The 20,126-nt window shown below is 43.3% G+C and overlaps 1 protein-coding gene across 4 annotated transcripts in view; it reads right to left on the bottom strand.

Moving 5' to 3' along the window:
• The window catches only part of Cped1 (cadherin-like and PC-esterase domain containing 1), a 272,255-nt gene that overhangs the window by 35,022 nt on the left and 217,107 nt on the right, over positions 1 to 20,126 (bottom strand). For all 4 annotated transcript variants that reach the window (NM_001431795.1, NM_001431796.1, NM_001431797.1 and 1 more), the window contains 2 exon segments: positions 3,998 to 4,134; positions 11,590 to 11,707. In NM_001431795.1, the coding sequence (NP_001418724.1) occupies positions 3,998 to 4,134; positions 11,590 to 11,707 (255 nt within the window).

Here is a 20,126-nt window from a genome sequence, read left to right as displayed (position 1 = left end):
CGCACAGTCCTGCTCCTTTATTGCTTTTGCCTTTTGCACCCATTCTCTCAGCAGGAGGGAAACAAGAGACCTCCTGGTTTGAGCGATAGGATGCTTACAGCAGATGACGCTCTTGAGAAAAAGTAACATGCTAAATAAGTTTTTCTTTTTATCTCAATAGAGCTATTTTGAACTAACATGACAGCTACATGGCTGCTAATTCTAAACACTTGTCTCTCTAGCTGCCTGCCTACTTTATGGTAACTTTGCCAGACGGTCCCTGCATGGATCTATCTGGTGCCTACCTCTGGGCTTCTCCCTGCCTATGCGATTCTCTTACTAGTGTTTACACTTGAAATCCAGCACCTGAGGTAACGTGTACTCTGCTGGAACGGAGTCTTAGCTCAGCAAACATTAGGTGGACGAATGAAAAGTGTGACGTCACACAGTCAGAACTTGGGAAACGATCTGTAGGACTCTGCCCTGCAGGAGCTCTTCAGGCATAAAAGGCAGTGCAGGGTTTCCCAGACAGGTAGCAGAAATAATAGACAAACTCTATGAATAGAGCTTTGGAGGAACCAAGGCATAGCTGTTTTCCTGACTGCCAATCCGAGGAGCGTCCAACCTCATGTCTTGCTCTCCTCACCATATGTGAAGTAAGTTCCTGAGCATTGCTAAGGTAATATTTAGCACTGCTAAAGCCTTCTTGACTACTCGACATGTTAGAGAGGTAAAAAGTCAGCATTTCACGCATCTAAAAATAATAAAACGTGTCTTACTTCTTTTTCTGTTTTGAATGTATATAGTATCAGTGTCAGTGTGTGTTTTGTGTATGTGATGTGTGCAGAGACCAGAAGCTGATGTCCCATGTCTTCCTCTGTGGTGGCTTCCCCTTGTTATGTCTTCACTCTTACCTGTTTGGTACGCCTAGACATTTTCCATGTACATAAGCATGTTTGTATGTCTACCTTCGTTTGTACACTGATGGGAGCGTTTGCTATATAATCTACACCTGCATTGTGTCTCAGCATTGCATTTTGGAATTTTGTGGGACAGCCTCTGTCTTCCTGACTCATGTCCTTCTGTTACAGTCCCCAGACCACTATGGGGTGATGTCCTGCTGTCACAGTCCCCAGGCCACTATAGGGTGATTTTTCTGATTCTGGTGATGTCACTTCTTTGCTCAAAATGGAGAATGCTTACCTAATGAATGTAACTATTACATACAAACTAAGTGAGCATTCTGGTGAATGCATCAGAACACGTCACGTGAGGGCAAGTGTGAGCTAAGTGTGCTGATGGCCACCCCCTGAGACTAAGAGGCACACGATGGGAAGCCCTCTGTGTTCTTTTGCAGGCCAGTGGGTCTCTGCTCAAGTCACCTGCACATACGCTTTGGTTTTCTGGTCTTTTAATAACATACATTTCTCAATAACGTGAAAGAAAATGTCCCATTTTTACCATGCCTTGTAGAGTCGCTGATAACCAGCTTTGTAGCCAGCTGAGACAATGTTGCAGACTGTTTATGACTAATGAGAGTTCATATATCAACATAGTAAAAACCCACTGTGGCCACCACAAGTGGAACTCCAGGGAGGTGACAAGTTTAGACTCGGTAATGAAGGTACAGTCCCTGTGGTGTTCTCCTAATGAAAAGAGGATGTGACTTCCACACCTTTTCTCTCACGTGTGGACACAAGAGGGCAACCAGCAGAAACTGGAAGTGACCTCAAACTCCCCAGCCCAGAAATTTGTCTGAGCCACCGAGCCTGTGGTATTAGACTATAGCGTCCTTAGCTTTCTAAAGAGGTGATCCATCCACTGTGGAGGCTTAGGGTGTATTTACTTATCACTCTACAGATGGAGAAAGGAGCCTGAGAAACAAAGTCACATAATTTAGTGACATATTTGCATCAACTGCTTTTCAGGTCAGCAGACTGTGACATCCTCTTGGCTTTGTGCCCAGTACTCTGGATCCTGAGGTTAGAATGGAATTTTGGGTAGAGAGCTCTCTGACTGGTGTTACAAGGGTGATTGTCACCTCTATATGGCTAACATGCAGTCAATGCATGGCCAAAGTTAGTGTAGTCACAATGGTTCACAAATTTTACCAGTGAACTCCATCTCTGGGAACATTTAATTTTCTCAAGTAGACAACACGCATAACATCTACCTCATAAAGCCGTGATTAAGAATAATTAACATTTTTATTTATTCACTTATTCAACAATTATTGATTGTGGTAGAAAATTTTAATTCCAATTTGGGGCTTCATTTTTGATTATTCAGTTCTCAGATAAAAGACACACACCTGTTATTATTACAATAAGCCCTAAACAGAATAAGAGCTTGGCAGACATCTACCCTCTGTGCTATTAGAATCTACTTTGCTGTCGACAACCCTGAGTTATTACTTACTAGGTTTCATCTGGGCTGCTCTGAACTCCAATTGGCCAGCCCTCAGGGCTATGTTTTCATGACCCACCTAACTACCCCATGGTTGCTTCTCCTCTATTCACTTCTTCTTTCCCTCTGGTCGTTTTCCACTGACCTCCAGCCCGGAAATCCTAAACTCCACCTATATCTCTTCTGCCCGGCTATTAGCTGCTGGCAGCTTTATTTACCAATCAGAAATAACTTGGGGGCAAGCTCACATAGCATCACTTGGGTCTACTTGCCACTCTCTCATCTCTGAGGCAGCCTGGCCTTGATGAACCAGTATTAGCATTAGAATACAAGCAGCATCGGGCCAACCCACTACAATGAATTTCGTGTGCAGGGGATTAAAACCGGGGTCCTTGCATGGTTTAAGTTCATACTTTACCACTGAGCTTCAACCCCACTCCTACTAATACTCATGAAATGATTACTATTCGTCACAAACTGTATATATAAATCAGGCTATTGCAGTGAATCAAATACACCGCTTACCCCAATGAAGTTTAAAGCCTAGTGGGCTTTAAGATTTTAGAGTCAGAACTGTTCCTCACACAGAAAAACAGCTCAGTTAATGTTGCTGACACCAAGCTTCCACATCAGTGTTTTCTTGCTCTCTCCTTTTTACAAATTAACCAATACTGCTTCTTAATTGTTGGTCATGTTCTCAATCTTGAGCAGTACTCTCCTTCCGTTGAAACGAACAGCACATGTATCTTTCTGCCCTAGCCCGCCCCTTTTCGCATTCTTCTTCAGCTAATTACTAACAGAAAATTTGGCATGCATTCCACACCATGCTGTTTTTAAACTCAGCTTTTGAAACGGGCCTGCCCATATGCGAGGGCTTACACATGGTGCATGAGGATAAATCCATCTGATGAAAGGCTCTTCGAAAATCTGGTTAGGATTACGTCCTGAGATGTCAGCCAAGCATCTCAGCCTATGTGCCAGTTTGACATGTCTGGAGGTTCTGCTGGGCTCTACCTAGTCAGAACATGCCTAGCGAGAAGAAACTGTATGGCCAAGAAATCAGTTTAGGAGCCCCAGTAGAGGGAAAATCAGCGTGCTGAGGTCCACGAGACCTGCCCAGCAATTCGAGAAAAGGTCAGCAAGGTTAGAGTGGAAACACAGCACTGTGCACTTGGGAAGTCCTAGAAGTGAGTCTTGCACGCAGGGCATTTGTCTTCTCTCACTGAGCAAAAGATTTCCGTTTCAGCTATGTCGTATGCTAGCGCTACCAGCGATGAAGCTGGCTGCTCCAAGCTGCCCACCGTCAGTTGACCTGACCAGCTCCTACAAGTCGTGCTACAGAAACAGCATGGAATTTGGACAGCACAGCACATGGTTTTAATATACTCCATCTGCCAGATAGACTGATTTGGAGAAACATGACCATTGTGAGCAAGAAGTATTAAAGATCATCGGTGATAATGTCTACAGGTGATTCAAAGAGCCAAGGGACATGGAGTTAGTTTTCCTCTAACTGCAAGAGGCCAGAAGCTGGTTTAGCACATGCAACTATCTGGCTGCGGTGAGTGGATGGCAAGAATCCCAGGCCTTCCTGGCTGAGGGCAGAGCCTACCTTCCTTCCTTGCAGGCACTGCTGAAGCTCTGGCTTGCTTAGGATGTCATGTTGGCAGTTGTGTGGTTGCCAGGTTATTTCTCTCCAGTCACAGGTCCTGTTGTCTGAACAAGTAAGGCAAGGCACAATCCACTGGCCTAGAATACACAGCAAGATTTTTGTTTGTCTTGTGAAACTACACATTGCAAGTGTCTAAGTCAATGTCATCCAACTACAGGAACGAAAATGAGAAGACCATTCTTGACTGATAAATCCAGTGAGAAAATGCAGGGCCTCCTGCCAGTCGAGCAGAGGGACAACGTGATGTCCTGTTGTGAAATAACACCGTTCATGCTGCAGTCAGGGGTTAGTCCCATGAAACCGCATGAGTACAAATGGAACACGTGATTGCCTGCTAGTCAATAATTACCTCCCTTGTGAACTTGAATAGGACTAAAGTTGAGTGGGAGTCGCCAAGTTGTCCGTGGGCCTCGAACATTTATCACCCTAACCCATAACTAGGTTGCCAGAATGAGAAGAGACTTATTCACTGTGCTCAAGAAAGTTAGACACAAGAAACATACGGCGGTATTTTGATGATTTATAGTTTTCACGACCGGTTATTAGTCCTTCATCTCACTGATGGCACTTTGGGTGTGGCTACTTTCATTTTCTATATAGCTGTGCCCTCTTGGTTCCCTCACAGCTTGGTTAAAGTGAGTAGTGTTCTTGTATGTTCAGCGTGAGGATGGCAGAGTTTTGCTGATTACGGAATTATAAAGAAAAACTAAAAAAAAAAAAAAAACAACAACAACAACAAAAAAGCAAGAAAACAAAAAACAAAACAAAACAAAAACCTCAGGGCTGGAGAGATGGGTCAGCGGTTAAGAGCGCTGACTGCTCTTCCAGAGGTTCTGAGTTCAATTCCCAGAAACCGCATGGTGGCTCACAACCATCTGTAATGGGATATGATGCTTTCTTCTTGTGTGTCTGAAGACAGCGACACTGTACTCATCCTCATTAAATAAATAATATTTAAAAAAAACCCTATTCACTTGTGGGGGATGCAATGCAGGTAGAGGTTGCTAACAAACTTTGGGGACCCCTCTCCTGCCACAGTGGGGCAGCAGGCTCTCATTTGCTGATTTTTTCTGCTGAATTACCTATTCCCACATTTGCTGGCTGGGAAGCCTCTGGGAGATTCTCCTGTTTTCACCTCTCTTCTTTCCACAGGAGTTCCAAAATTACAGCCCTGTAGCACCAGGTCGAGCCTTTTCATAGATTCCAGGGATTGGACTCCCTTTTTTAGGCTTGTACCCATGAGCCATCTATCGCTCCAGCCTCAAGGAAACATTTTTAAATAAAACTCTCTACTTTCTCTGGGTCTGCTTTTGTGGTGCTTTTGTGTCTGCAAAGTCTCTTGTGTGATAGGAATGGCAGTGGGAAGATTATCCACCTCCCAGACATGAGTACAGTACCTATCCCATTCACAACCTCAGGGGTGTGGTGTCAGAATTATGCGTGGGAGCGTTGGTGTATGCTGAAATGGTTGTAAATAATAAACCGTAAAGAGAAATATAGTGCATGGCCTTTGAGGATCTGTCACCGTATGAGGAAACTATGAATTGTAAGAAAAGAGAGGAACAACAGAACAATATTAGCAGGCACAGTGTTAAGTCAAGCAGGAACGAAGCACTAACATTTCAAAGGATGCTGGTACATATGCCCTTCTTGCCATATTTTTTTTTTAAATGCGAGGAGAACTTCAGAAAATGGCCTTATCCCATGTCTACCCACGAGCGCTTTGTGTTTCAGGAATAGTCATCATCACAACATCCCTCCTCGTGCAGACCGCTCTTACAGGGTATTGTAGCTTCCAGCATCCAGGATCTATCGTGGTGAAGTGTTAGTATTAGGTACTGTGATATTAAAACGTCACAGGGATAGCTAGTACTTGTACATGCCAGTCGTATTCAAGAGGTATATTAACTTGTTTAAACTCCAGAACTACCTTGCCTTTTCTCCAGCTGGAATCAGGAAGGTGGATACTGGATTGATGTCCACTAAAGAGGCAGTGTAAGGAGGATTTGAGCGGAGCAATTTGGAGCCCACACTTTTAATTACAATGCTAAATCTCAGAGAAAAGCAGCAATAATAAAATTTGAGGTTTACCATTTATACATTGAAGATCATAACAGGGTCTTGATAAGGTGATACTAAATTGAGTAGAAATATCTATGGTGGTGAAATACCTCAGACTGACATCCTCAGACGCTGCCTCTTCCAGCTAACCTGTAGAACACAATGCTGATTGCAAACCTCACCCAGAAAGCTTTCTAAAATTCTTGTGCCTAGGATGTGCCCCAGTGCAACATTTAGTATGAGACTTGGTCATCTATATTTTTGAAAAATGCTTTCAGATGGTTCCACGGTGAAGCCAAGGTTGCAGCTCACTGTTTCGATTGGACAAATGACTTAATATTTTCATGATTAAATTTGCTACTTTATAAGGAAAGTATGCATAACACCTGCCATGGTGTCTGGCACCGAGCTGCCCATAAATAGATTTGAGTCCTGCGTCCTGACCACAAGTATGCCATGGTGGCTCATAATAAAGTGGAAACAGAAAAGTTCTGGAAATTTCATTAGACGTAAACGGGACTTTCTCGTGAGATGAGAGTCAGAAGCATTGAAAGTATGATGGTTTGTGAATCCTGCAGGGATGAGCTTGGCCGAAGGAGGACAGATCTCACTGGCTTCCACAAAGTGCACAGCCTGGGAAAGTACAGGGTCTGCCATGAGAAGCAGTTTCCTTCGTGTGCAGCGTGCAGATAGATAGGTAGGCAGACAGAGAGATAGACAGACAGACAGACAGACAGACAGACACGCACATGCACACACACACACACACATGCACACACACATGCACACACACATGCACACACACACACACACTATTGCGCAAAGAAGATGAAGGGGACATGGAGGGTTTTAAATGACAAAGGAAAGAGTTGGCCTCCAGAGTGTGTGCACATTCTCCTGGGATGAAGTTGGAAAGGGAACTCAGAGCTGGTCCTCACCACACTCTTGTTCCACAGATGAAGCAAACAGAGGCATCAAGAGGTAAAAGTGAAGTGAGTGTAACACGAGAGCTGGACCCTAGTCAACTCGCTCCATTGGGTTAATTCAGATACCACACTATGCCGGATTAGCACAAAGCCGTCAGCTGAAAGTGATATATGACCCACTATGTCCCTTAGCGAGGGCCACGTTATCTGATTATCTTAACGATTTATTTCTTTATTTTTAGGAAGCTGAATTTAGAAGCCGGAGAGTTGGATGAGTGATGAAGAGCACTGGGTGCTCCCATAGAGAACCAGGGTTCAGTTCCCAGCAGCCACGTGGCGGCTCACAACCACCTGTAACTCCAGTTCCTGATATCTGCAAATAGCAGGTCTGTACATGGTGTGCCTCCATGTATACACACATATACACAAAATAAAAATTAAAAACTTTTTTCAAGTTGAATTTTCTCAATGGGCATATGTGTTGGTAAAGACTGTGAATGGTACTTTCCCCTGATAGGATAATGGCATGCTGGACAAGTATCTCACGTCATCTCGTCTCATCTCATCCTTCCTCTTTCTATCTATCTATCTATCTATCTATCTATCTATCTATCTATCTATCTATGTATCTATCTATCCATCCATCCACCCATGCCTGCATCCATCCATCCATCCATCCATGCATCCATGCATCCATCCATCCATCCATCCACCCATGCCTGCATCCATCCATCCATCCATCCATCCATCCATCCATCCATCCATCCATCCACCCATGCATCCATCCATCCATCCATCCATCCATCCATCCATCCATCCACCCATGCCTGCATCCATCCATCCATCCACCCATGCCTGCATCCATCCATCCATCCACCCATGCCTGCATCCATCCATCCACCCATGCCTGCATCCATCCATCCATCCATCCATCCATCCATCCATCCATCCATCCACCCATGCCTGCATCCATCCATCCATCCATCCATCCATCCATCCACCCATGCCTGCATCCATCCATCCATGCCTGCACCCACCCACCCATCGATCCATCCATCCATTAATCTGATCTTTGTATATCTAAGTGCATCATGTATCCAGAACTTTCTTAGTTCCCCAACCTTGCTGATGCCTAACTTTACGCAAACAGAGACCCTCTGTGTCTACTTCCATTATGAAGAAAAAGTGGTCATCTGTAACAAGCACTCAAATATGGATGCAATTAGTTTTGGGGCACTAAGTTTTACATACATAAAAAAGGCTTCATTTGGTATCTGCAAAGTTGGCCCCTATGTCACAGGCTGCTATATATTTATGCAGCCATGACTTTCTCTATTTAGTCAGTTAGCAATGCCTTTTATTTACTGTGAGTTGAAGTGGCCATCTGTATAACATCTGTAGGATTGGGGTTCTTGACATTTTAAGTGACACCAGCCCTTTAAAATTGTCAAAAAAGGAGGGGCATAAACCACAAATCCTACATTATATATTTAAACACAGAGTGACTCAAAGCTGCAACTTCTGAAATTAAGTCTGACAGGCATTTTAAGGAATGACATTCTGAGGACCACAACTGTCCTTTAGAAAAAGGAATTTTCTTTATGGTTTGAGCTCTATGGTAAATGCCACCTGAGTGAATCATATTGGCAGGTATCATGGAGGGAAAAAATGTTTTGTCTTTTAAGACCATGGTGGAAATAAAATCATGTACATACTAATACTAATTATTGCTATATAATCTCATAAAATAAAGGTTTAATTTTAGTGAGTAAAAACATATATTATAAATATTAGAAGTGCAAGTGTTTTTCACATTTTCTCACTAAGAATAAGTTAGAGAGAAATCTTTTCACTTTTTAATATATTATGATTTGAGGAGGTTTTTAAAGTTCTTATTTAATTATTGTTGCTGTACACTTCCTTTCTCCAAATTAGAAGAATTACTTTTACTTTATCAAGCATTTGAAGAAGAGAAATGACAGTGATTCAAAACTATCTAAGCTAGTGTATTTAAAAAAAGAGACAGTTTGACATTGGTATATTACAGATAAGAAGAATAGATCCAGTATTGTCAAACTGTAGCACACCATTAAAGTAGCTTTCTGGATGAGATGTTTGAATAAACACACAACTGCTCAGAAGATTTCCCTCCAGCATCATCTACCAGGATGGGTTCCCCCTCAAGATGTAAAAAGTCCTGTTATGAGGATGGATTCATCTCTGGAAACACACAGTTCATTCTAGAAAAATATTTCCTGAACTTTTTCAGTGCCTTTGAGTCTGTGTTCTTGTTGCATGCATGTGTGTGTGTGCGCGCGTGTCTCTCTCTCTCTGTGTGTGTGTGTGTGTGTGTGTGTGTGTGTGTGTGTGTGTGTAGCCTCCCGATTGTTTTATAGAGTTCTGTGGAAGGGACAAGGTTTAAATCTTCGTTTAGTTTGGTAAACCTTTTTAAAAATTGTCTATTAGGCATTGGAAGATTAACATAAACAATTTATGTTCTCGAGATGTCTAATCAAAGGAAGCCATCAGTAAAAATGTGGCTCATGCACCCTTGACGTCTTAGTACATGCACACTGTAAGATATGCAGATTCTCCTATGTTTATATATCGCGTCCATATCATAAAACATGGAAATAAAAATGGTGAGACCCGAAGCGGTTGCACATATATTTTCATCTTTATTGGCTTCATCCCCAGGGCTGCCCTGTTCTGTTCTGTTCTCTTCCTGGTGTTTATCACGCCATTTTGGGAGACCACTGGTCTCAGACAGATCCAAGTAAGTATCCACTTGGAAGAGAAGGAGATAGCACTATGCAGATTCCTTTCTTGATTGCTACACTGGGAATGTGGTGGAAAGAGGCCGGCTAGAGAAAAGGGTATGGCTAGAGAAAAAGATAGGAAATGACAGGATGGACCCATGGAGGCGGCAGAACAGATGGGAGGAGAGCTGGACATCTCAAAGCAGGATTCTCAGCACAGAGAGGCAAGGAGGTTGAAAGGTAAGGAAAAGACAGGAGGGGCGATCTTGAAATTCTGTGATATAAGATGTGGGGCCTTCTCTAAAGGGGTCTAATGCACCAAATCAAGTCCACGTAATTGACAGAGATGATTCAGAGCCCGGCTGATGTGACGGGGTATTTCACAGGCCAGGACAAACTGCTGTCTCCTGAGCAGAAACAGTGTCATGAACTTAGAGGGGAAGAGCTTTGACTTGGTTGTGGTACAAAGAATAGAATTAAGTTGTTTTACGATTGTCATAAATTGTCGTCTGATTAAAACAATATTGAACTGGACACATAGGTATCTCCTTTGAAGGCTGGGTCTGTCTCCTTCGGCAGGGAGACACAGATCACGGCACCTGACCCTCCTTAACAGGCGAGTCCCTCCCTGACTGGAGTTTATTATTTAGAACATATGTTCGAGAATGGGACATGCCCACATTTGCTAGCTGCGTGACAAATTGCAATTTGCCCTGCCCATTTGGGAAACACATTTCCCATTGCAGCAGCCGTGTGAAGTTCACGGTAAGGCTAGTGCAGCTGTGTGTGTCTTCTCAGGCCTTTCTGAGGAGGAGAGTCATGGGGTCAGGATGGAGCAGTAACCAGGACCGTTGATGAACACATGCTCTGAGCCTTAATTACTTTGAGTACATTCTCAGTACCAGCTCTGCTTGACTGCACTCTGCCTGCTTCAGGAAGCCTGAGGGGATGAGAGCTTAGAAAGTAGTGTCTCACCGAGCGTCTGTTCATGACTCATGTGAGAGTTAATGCCGAAGTCTGCAATCCTCATGTCCCTATTTGTAGGAATGATCAAAATATGAGGGATACTTGTGGTTATTTCCAGTACTTACCCTATAATGAAAATAAATTCTTTAAAACTGGGTTATTTATTTTCTGCCCACCATGTGTGAATTATGAATGGAGTATGTATGTATGTATGTATGTATGTATGTATGTATGTATGGAACTGGCAAGACAGCTCAGTGGGTGAGGGTGCTTATTTCTGGGCCTGATGACCTGAACTTACTCTCAGAGACTCACATGATGGAAAGAAAGAACTGACTCGTGCAGGCTGTCTCTGACCTTCCATGCTCGCCTTGCATACAAATGCTTGTGCGTGGACACACACTCATGCACACACACACACACACATACCACACACACACGTAATAAAAATTAAAGTGAAAAGGCCAACTTCCTGCCCTCATTTAACCATGGTCTTGTGAAGAATGACACTAGGCAATGACTCACATATTAACTCATTTGTAGAGACTGTGATACAAGAAAAATACAGAGTTAGGGAATGAGTTAGAGGCTAAAGGAAGGCTCCTGGCAGAAGCGACCTCTGATCTGCCATTTCTTGAAGGCAATGGGTTAGCAATGAAACAATGGGTTTGCTTAATCAAATGTTTCAAATATCAAAACAATGCATTTACACTTGTAATATGTCTTGTGCGGTTAGGTCCTTGTTTAAAACAAGGGCCAATTAAGCATGTACTCATAGACCAAGGGACTTATTTTCGAGAAAGGATACCCATGTAATCACCTTTAGTGTCCCCAGATTGACAACTCTGTATTTCAGGCTGTGAAATGGCTTCAATGTAGTCTGCAGAAATAGGCTGCAATCCACAGGTTTCTTCTGGGTGAATCAATAAATCGCAATCCTGCATGAAAATGAAAAAGGAAATAGCTGTCATCATCATGAGCAGATCGCATGGTAAGAAACCTAAACAGCAGTGTGCAAAGCAGAGGCCCGGCACTCACTGGCCGGCCAGCCTAGCCTACTTGATAGGTTCCAGGCCAGTAAAAACCATGCCTCAGAAATACGGTTGGCTCCTGAGGTTGGTCTTCAGCATCTCACGCATGCACATCTGCACACACACACACACACACACACACACACACACACACACACGGTAGGAGGGAGGGAGGGAGAGAGACAGGGTGAAAGAGAGGGAGGGAGGGGGAAGGAAAGACAGAGGGAGGGAGGGAGGGAGGGAGGGAGGGAGGGAGGGAGGGAGGGAGAGAGAGTTTCTGTGACAAATGACCTTTAAGGATGAAAGAAGTATGAAGTCAGTGGGTGTGAGAAAAGGGTGCTCATCTCCATCCATTGTTGGATATACTGTGTGAATACTTTTTGGAATAAGAGAATGGAGAGACACATTGGAAAGAACTCACTGAATTTAGGAATTTCCCATCTCATGAACTTGCTGGGATATCAAATCTCTCTAGTTTCCTCAATTCCCTCTTCTTTCTCTCTCCTCCAGCAGAACAAGATGCCCAAGGGGAAGAAGGTGGCCCCGGCCCCATAATCGTCAAGAAACAAAAGGCCACAAAGGTGGTCAATCCTTTGAGGAAAGGCCCAAGAACTTCAGCATTGGGCAGGACATCCAGCCCAATGAGATCTAACACTCTTCGTCAAGTGGCCCCGCTACATCGGGCTGCAGCAGCAAAGAGACATCCTCTGTGAGTGGCTCACGGTACCTCCTGCCATTAACCAGTTCACCCAGGCCCTGGACAGGCAAACAGTGACTCAGCTGCTTAAGCTTGCCCACAAGTACAGGCCAGAGACAAAGCAGGAAAAGAAGCAAAGGCTGCTGGCCCGTTCTGAGAAGAAAGCTGCTGACAAGGGGGGACTTCCCAACTAAGAGACCGCCTGTCTTCTGCGCAGGGGTCAATACAGTCACCACCTTGGTGGAGAACAAGAAGGCTCAGCTGGTGGTGATTGCCCCATGATGTAGACCTCATTGAGCTTCTGGTTTTCTTGCCTGCCCTTTGTCAAAAGATAGGGGTGCCCTACTGCATCATCAAGGGAAAGGCCAGGCTGGGGCGCCTGGTCCACAGGAAGGCATGCACCACTGTTGTCTTCACACAGGTTAACTCGGAAGACAAGGGTGCTCTGGCTAAGCTGGTGGAAGCTATTAGGACCAATTATAATGACAGATATGACGAGATCCACCGCCACTGGGGAGGCAACATCCTGGGTTTTAAGTCTGTGGTTCACATTGCCACACTGGAAAAGGCAAAGGCTAAAGAACTTGTCACTAAACTGGGTTAAATGTACACTAAGTTTCCTGTACATAAATTAATTACAAAGTTAAAAACAACAGTGAAGGGCAGAGAGAGGGGAGAAGAAAAACTTGTATCACATGAGTTCAAGTTCCGTGGCAGACCGTGGCCTTTGGTGCCTGCACGGTAACCACACTTATTTCCTTCCCCTTTCCCTTCCTCTTGTTTTGTTGTTCTATGTAGCTCTGTGCTCCATGTTTAAAACAAATCTATTTCCAAGCATAGATCCAAGAACTGTACATGAATTTCAGGTGTGGATTTCTGGGAAAGATTTATGTTCCACTGAAACCTTCCCCGTGTCTGTCTGTACCTCCTTCCACTTGAGATGCAAATCTGAGACTAAAGAAGGCACAGCCTCCTAGCGATCATGAGGGACCTTGGAACAGGAAGGGTGTAGAGGACACCGTGGCTGCTCTCCTGCCAATTTCACAGCAAAAGAAAAGTCACAGAACAAATATCACTGACAGATACCACAGTTGGGTTACAGTTTATTTGCATTCCACTTTTTCTCACTTTCCTCTCTGGAAGAGAGAGTTAATACCACCTTGTCTCTCTTACAAAAGGGAGTGACCTTTCTTCTGAGCTGAATTGCTGAGAAGCCTGTGCTTTCTGGTGTAAAATGTCTCCTTCCTCGTAAAAAAGGTTTCTAATGATTTTAAATGTGAGTTTATTTATTTGGGGGCAGCATGTGGATGTGCATGCCATAGGACACGTATGGAGGCCAGAGGACAGTTTGGCGGGGAGGGAGGTGGGGTGACAACTTGAAGGAATTGTTTTTTTATTCAATCGGTGGGTCCCCAGGATTAAACTCAGGTCCTCAGTCCTGAGAGCCTTACCCACTGAGTCATCTCAGTGGCTCCCAGAGTTTGGTCTTTGCTCTGTCTTTTGTGGCTTCCTGCCTTTCGGGGCAGGGTGTGTGTTAGATTGAACAAGTATTATTCAATATGAGGGAAAGCCCAGCATAGTGATGATATAATTCAGACTTCCTTGATCTGCAGCCTCTGCTGCTGGGTGCTTTGATGTGTAAGAGGCAAAGAGCCCTTGCTTAAGTTATTAGTCAGATTGGTGTTACACACAAAACAGCCATGTCTGACCTTGCAAGCTTCCAGCTTACTCTGTCTCATACCCTCTCAACTCCTCAGGAGCTCACACGGGTCTCCGTTTCTCGGTCAGACCCGTTATCAGTGTCTCTTCATTTTCCCTAGCCTTCAAGGAATCCCCACACCTTTACTCACGATATGTACCTCTGACTTCATTCTTTTTTCTCTTGACTCCACTGTCCTGGGCATTATATTCATACTATATTCATTTACCACAGGAATTGCTTTGACCTCTTCATGGAGTGCTCTTGTCGGACCTATTGCTGGCACACGCATCCGTTTCCTGCATTGTTGCCAAATATCTTCCCCAGATGCAAATCCTAATTAGTTCTGTTCTCTAGACTACACTGCATGTATTCTACGTGGCCCAGCTCACTGGTTGATCCAGGGCATCTTTCTCTATTCTCTCTGTGCCTTCTCACACACAGCTGTCTGCTCCATCACTTGCTTAACTGCTCCTCATACTCCACACCTGTCTCCTGTTTCTGCCTCTTCTGGAGCTGGCTCCTTCTTATGCTCTAATGTTGGGAGTGTGTGACCTTACTCTTTTCTTACGGTCCTATGGCTGCTTTCTGTATCAGCCTTTCCCTGTGAGGACAGAAAGCCCGACTTCTATGTATACTGCTTTTGTCTTTATTGCACGTCACTAGGAACTCAACAGATACGTGAGTGGATACTGGGAAGGCATCAATGCACCATGAGGGACCTAGGCTTGGTGTGCACCTGGGAGCTCAGAGCCACAGTTGTGTTGTTGCCTTCCAATTGTGAGGGGGGAGGAAACAACGTTTAACTGATGCTATTTCGTCCTCAGGGCTTCTAAGAACTTTTCCTTAAGAACTTGCATTTCTTTTGTTTAGGACATGTCCTAAAAGTTGACCGCTATATTGTAGAAAACAACAAAAATTAAATGGTACTAAGTAAAACACTTAGAATATTGTTGGTGAATATAGCTTAAATCACTAGAAAAAATGATAGAGCCTGACATAAATAAAGTGATTTTTTTTTTACTTTTCCTGAAAAAAAATCTACCATAATCATCTGAGAAACTTTCATGGTGACCTGTAAGATACGATATTCTACAATGAGTACTTTAAAAAAAAAGTACTTTGGTTTTGAGATTTGCTAGGTTCTTCAGTGAAAATCAGTGTACAGTTTTCATTTTGAAGCCTTTATTTTCTTTTGGCAAGAAGGTGGTCTTCCTAAACATATATTGAAGAATAAGTTCCTATGTCCTGAGTTGAATGTCACTCAGATTTAAAATGCTTATTAAGAAAAACTACACCATTAATAAGTGTGACCCGGTGCAATACTCAAGTGAATAAGGCCATTTATGGATTTAGGATTTGTGGGGTTTTATTGTTACAGAAGTTCCGTATGGGCAAATGTGAGAAGAGATATTACAAAGCATCCGTAGTCAAAAAATACTGAGTAGCTCTTTTGCTCTGTGAATACTGGGTTGAATATTAAGTTGCTGGTTGGCATTCTAAGATGCCTTCCTCATGAAAAAAAAATCCCAACAAAAAATCTTCATGTCCTCTGGTATAAAACTGAAGCAGAATGATCACAATGGTGCTAATTGAAACCACCGAGCTGCTTCTACACACCAACCCTCACGTTAGGTGACTTACAAATCTTATAGTCTTTTTTCTTGTGGCAGTTCATTAGTTTAGAGATAAGAAAAGAGCTATGCTACTCCAGGTAGGATTTAAACTCAGGTCTGCCTCACTTCAAAACTCAGCTACCTCACTGCAGAGTCTTGATGATGTCCCTAAAGATAGAGCAAGACATTATGTCTGTCCCCTGAGTTGAGGCCTTCAGGGAACAATCCAGTACTTTTGCTACTTTGTTTTGCCCCAGCCCCAGCCCCAGCGCCAACCTCAGCTCCAGTTGGAATTTGGTTGGTCAAGATTCAGCTAAACACGGGCTAAGTTTGGTGTACAATAATTTATGATGCGAGCCACAACACTGTGATTATTCAACATGATCATGGGCATGTGATAATCATTTTAAACATGGGTCCCAATTGAAAATAATGTCAATGTATGGAATCAATAAAAATAAAGAGATTCACTTAAGGGCATGTACTAATTCCAGTTAATGGGCCACTGGAACAAAGACAAATGAGAAGTAAAAATAAACAAGTCTTACAGAGAATCTGGCATGCTATAAATCCAGGCTGTCAGACAAGATGTGCCCATTGGTGCAGTGGCATGATGGGTAACAAACCACTTTGGGTTTGTATATGAGGCCTGCCCCAGAGAGTAACATTTATTCATAGTAAAACTATCTTATCCCAAAGCCCATGGTTCGGGAGGAGGGCCTAGGGAAGAGCCTATTACTGGTGTCTTGCTAAATTCATATATTGCCAAGTTGGAGAAGCTCATAACTGGTTGGAAGGATGACCATAAGTGACAATTGAATATAGTCAGCTGTAAATGGTACATCTGTGTCAAATCCCCTCCTAAGGCTTAGGGAAGACCATGGAACAGAAAGAATTTAAGAGCCAGAAAGTAGGGAAGAGGGCTGTGAACTTCTATCTCTAGAACATGACATGGGCATGAATTCATTGTAGATATAGTTACCTCCGTAAGACCTGTCCCTCTAATAGAACATTTGAATGCATACAGAGAAGGACCATCACAGAATGCAAGACCGTGTTTCTTCCCTAAGCAAGTATCAGCAGAGAATGTGGCCAAAATATCATATTAAAAATGTTTTAAGTTAGTCTCCAAAGACCTCAGGAGGAAGGGAAACTGAAACAGATTACAAGCAGATGAATTCATTATTTTCCACTAAACAGATTAATCTGACATCAATATTTGGAATACTCCATATTTCTCATGCATTCCACATCTCTACGCTAATATGAGATTTTATTTCCAGCATAGACCTCAAATCAGCTGAGATGGGGCACTGTGATTCTGAAAGCTCTGGAAAAACATATAGTCTTGATTGAGAAACACACACATGTCTCTGGGCTTTATAGAGTTTGGACTGGAAAATCTGGGGATCTGGGGCTTGCAAATGACTAATACTCGCCACTTCCGGGGATCTAGAAACCCCAAGGAAAGCAGCCTTTATTGTGGCCGCTTAGCACTTTTGGTTTGGGTTCCAGCTGGACCCCAGAAGGATAGATATAAAGACAAGTGAGAAGGAAAACTGCATTTATATGTTTGGATGTTCTGAAAGCGCTCGGCCCCTTTTGATTCTCGAACAAAGTGGTGCAGAGCTGGGACTGCACATGCTGCTTTGCACTCTCTTGCAGTTGGAAGGATCTGGATCTGTTTGGAAAAAGTCAAAACAATAACAACACAACAACATCAAGGAAAGGTTACTTCCCTTTCCAAAGAGCAAACCTGTTCTTTGTAGATTAAAGCTTCAAGAGCAATGACTGGAAATAGCCTGAGGGCCACAGAGATGTTTCTAAAGACAACTTGAGGGGAATGTGTGCTTACCAGGAATGGTAAGAATAAACATAATAGATGCTTTCCATACACTGAAGAGTAACCGTCTCTGCCCAGGAGACAGTGATTAGGCACACTTGCTGTTGTAAGTATTTTAGCTTGGACTTTGACACTAGTAAGTTGTCCAGTGCACAGGCAGGCCAGATTGTAGTCTTCAAAATACTCACAGGAGGAGACCGGAGACTAAGTGTGGAGCAGAGACTGAAGGAAAAGCTATCCAAAGACTGCCCAACCTGGGGATCCAGCCCATATACAGTCATTAAACCCAGACACTATTGCGGATGCCAAGAAGTACATGTTGACCCTGATATAGCTATCTCCTGAGAGGTGAATGCTTGCAGCCAACCATTGAACTGAGAATGGGGTCTCCAATGGGGGAGTTAAAGGACTGAAGGAGCTGAAGGGGTTTGCAACCCATAGGAAGAACAACAATATCAACCAACCAGGCCCCCCACCCCCTCCAGAGCTACCAGGGACTAAACCACCAACCAGAAAGTACACATGGAGCAACCTATGGCTCCAGTCTCATATGTAGCAGAGGATGGCTTTGTTGGGTACCAATGGAAGAAGAGGCTTTTGGTCCTGTGAAGGCTTGATGCCCCAGTGTAGGGGAATGTCAGGGTGGGGAGGTGGGAGGGAGTGGATGGGGAGGTGGGGGAGCACCCTCTAGAAGCAGGGAAAGTGGGGATGGGATGAAGGGTTTGTGCAGGGAGAACAGGAAAAGTGGATAACATTTGAAATGTAAATAAAATAATATTCAATAAAAAAAAAAGATGTGGCTGTAGTAGGGCACATTCTGTCCAGTGGTACCAACGGAGTTGGCTAATAAAACATGCAGTTACATTAGCTTTGGAACATTTGTGTGTTTTCCATCTATATTTGTCAGGGGAAAATACACATATACCAACTTACACATACACAATGCACTCGTGTGCATGTATGCATGTGTGCTCACATACGTGCACGCAGGCACGCACACACACACACACACAAAATCAGTGGTCTTAAGACATATAGGACTTTAAACTTGAAGCCCTTTAAACTTTTTATTTATTTATTTATAGATTTTTTATTGGTTTATTTTATGTATTTACATTTCAAACCCTTCATCACATCCCCCCTCCCTCTCCCTCTATGAGGGTGCTTCCCCACCCAACCACCCTTAAACATCCGTGAGCAAGATTAGATTTGCCTTAAGTCCCAGCGCAGTGCTGAATTCTTCCATTCTGTTTGAGTGGGTCTGGAAGCAGAAGGATGTTGGGATGCCTACCAAAGACTGAAGGGGCCTCAATTCAGCTGCCAGCCACCATGTCCTACTGAGTTTATCATAGGCCACGCTGACTGAGCAAAGTCAACTCTTCCACACTGCCCTTAGAGACTCTTATGACGCAAGCACGAACACGCAGTACATATTGGACTAAAGCATGCACTAGGATCCATTGACTATTAGTACGGCTCCATAACTAACCAATACCTCAAAGGACTTTTGAGAGAAGATACCAGGAAACAAAATACCAGCATCTTCTCAAGATATCTGTTGACCTAGACAGAGGCAGTGCTACTTAACGTCATTAGCATATTTATATGGAACCCACTAAAGACAACAAGAAGAAAAGTCCATGAAACTTTTTAGGGAGGTAGATTACCTGGACACCCGAGGCTGTCTTACAAACCTTTGCTTGACCTCTAAAATAAACCTGACTTCTAGTATTGCTTGGATAAAAGTTGTGCTGTCCTCTAACTAGACCATATTGCCAAATATGTTCTACATCAGGATAGTAATTAAGGTAAATCTTTCCCCAAAGGACAGTATTCCAAGTGCTTTCTCTGAAGATCGGTATGAACTGAGCTGACTAGAGTTCCTTCAGTGTTCAAATGTGAAGTCTTTGTAAATTCTGCCACTGAATAAGCACTGTGGACAATGGGCCACTGTGACTTTGGTCCTTTTCTTGCTTGAAAGGGAGTTTTCTTTGTGGTTAGTATAAGTTTGGAGGAATCTTGACACATAACTTATCTTTTTTTGACTATAGGTCACAGTGTCTACAGTCAGGGGGAAACAGAGCCAGAAAATTTCTCAGAAATCTTAGACTTAGAACAGTGCCTGGCATAAAGAAATGACTACATTTTATTATTATTGTGTTATTGTTGATGATACATATTCATTGTTGCATTATTCTTTTTCTGAGGCTGATTTCTACTTAGTACTTTCATGGCTAGGAGCTTACACGAAAAAGAAACATGTAAGCTAATGCCTTATAAAAATTCATTCAGGCCTCTGAATAGGTTTAAATGATGCTGAAGTTCACAAAAAGGCCTGGAATTTTAGTTTTGGGTTAAATTGCACTGTAAAGAATTGATGTCAGAGGGGTTGGGGATTTAGCTCAGTGGTAGAGCACTTGCCTAGCAAGTGCAAGGCCCTGGGTTCGGTCCCCAGCTCCGAAAAAAAAAAA

The sequence above is a fragment of the Rattus norvegicus genome, chromosome 4 (assembly GCF_021556685.1).
Source record: "Rattus norvegicus strain SHRSP/BbbUtx chromosome 4, alternate assembly SHRSP_T2T, whole genome shotgun sequence".
In the NCBI taxonomy this organism is placed as follows: domain Eukaryota; kingdom Metazoa; phylum Chordata; class Mammalia; order Rodentia; family Muridae; genus Rattus; species Rattus norvegicus.
This window is presented reverse-complemented; position numbering and strand designations above follow the sequence as displayed.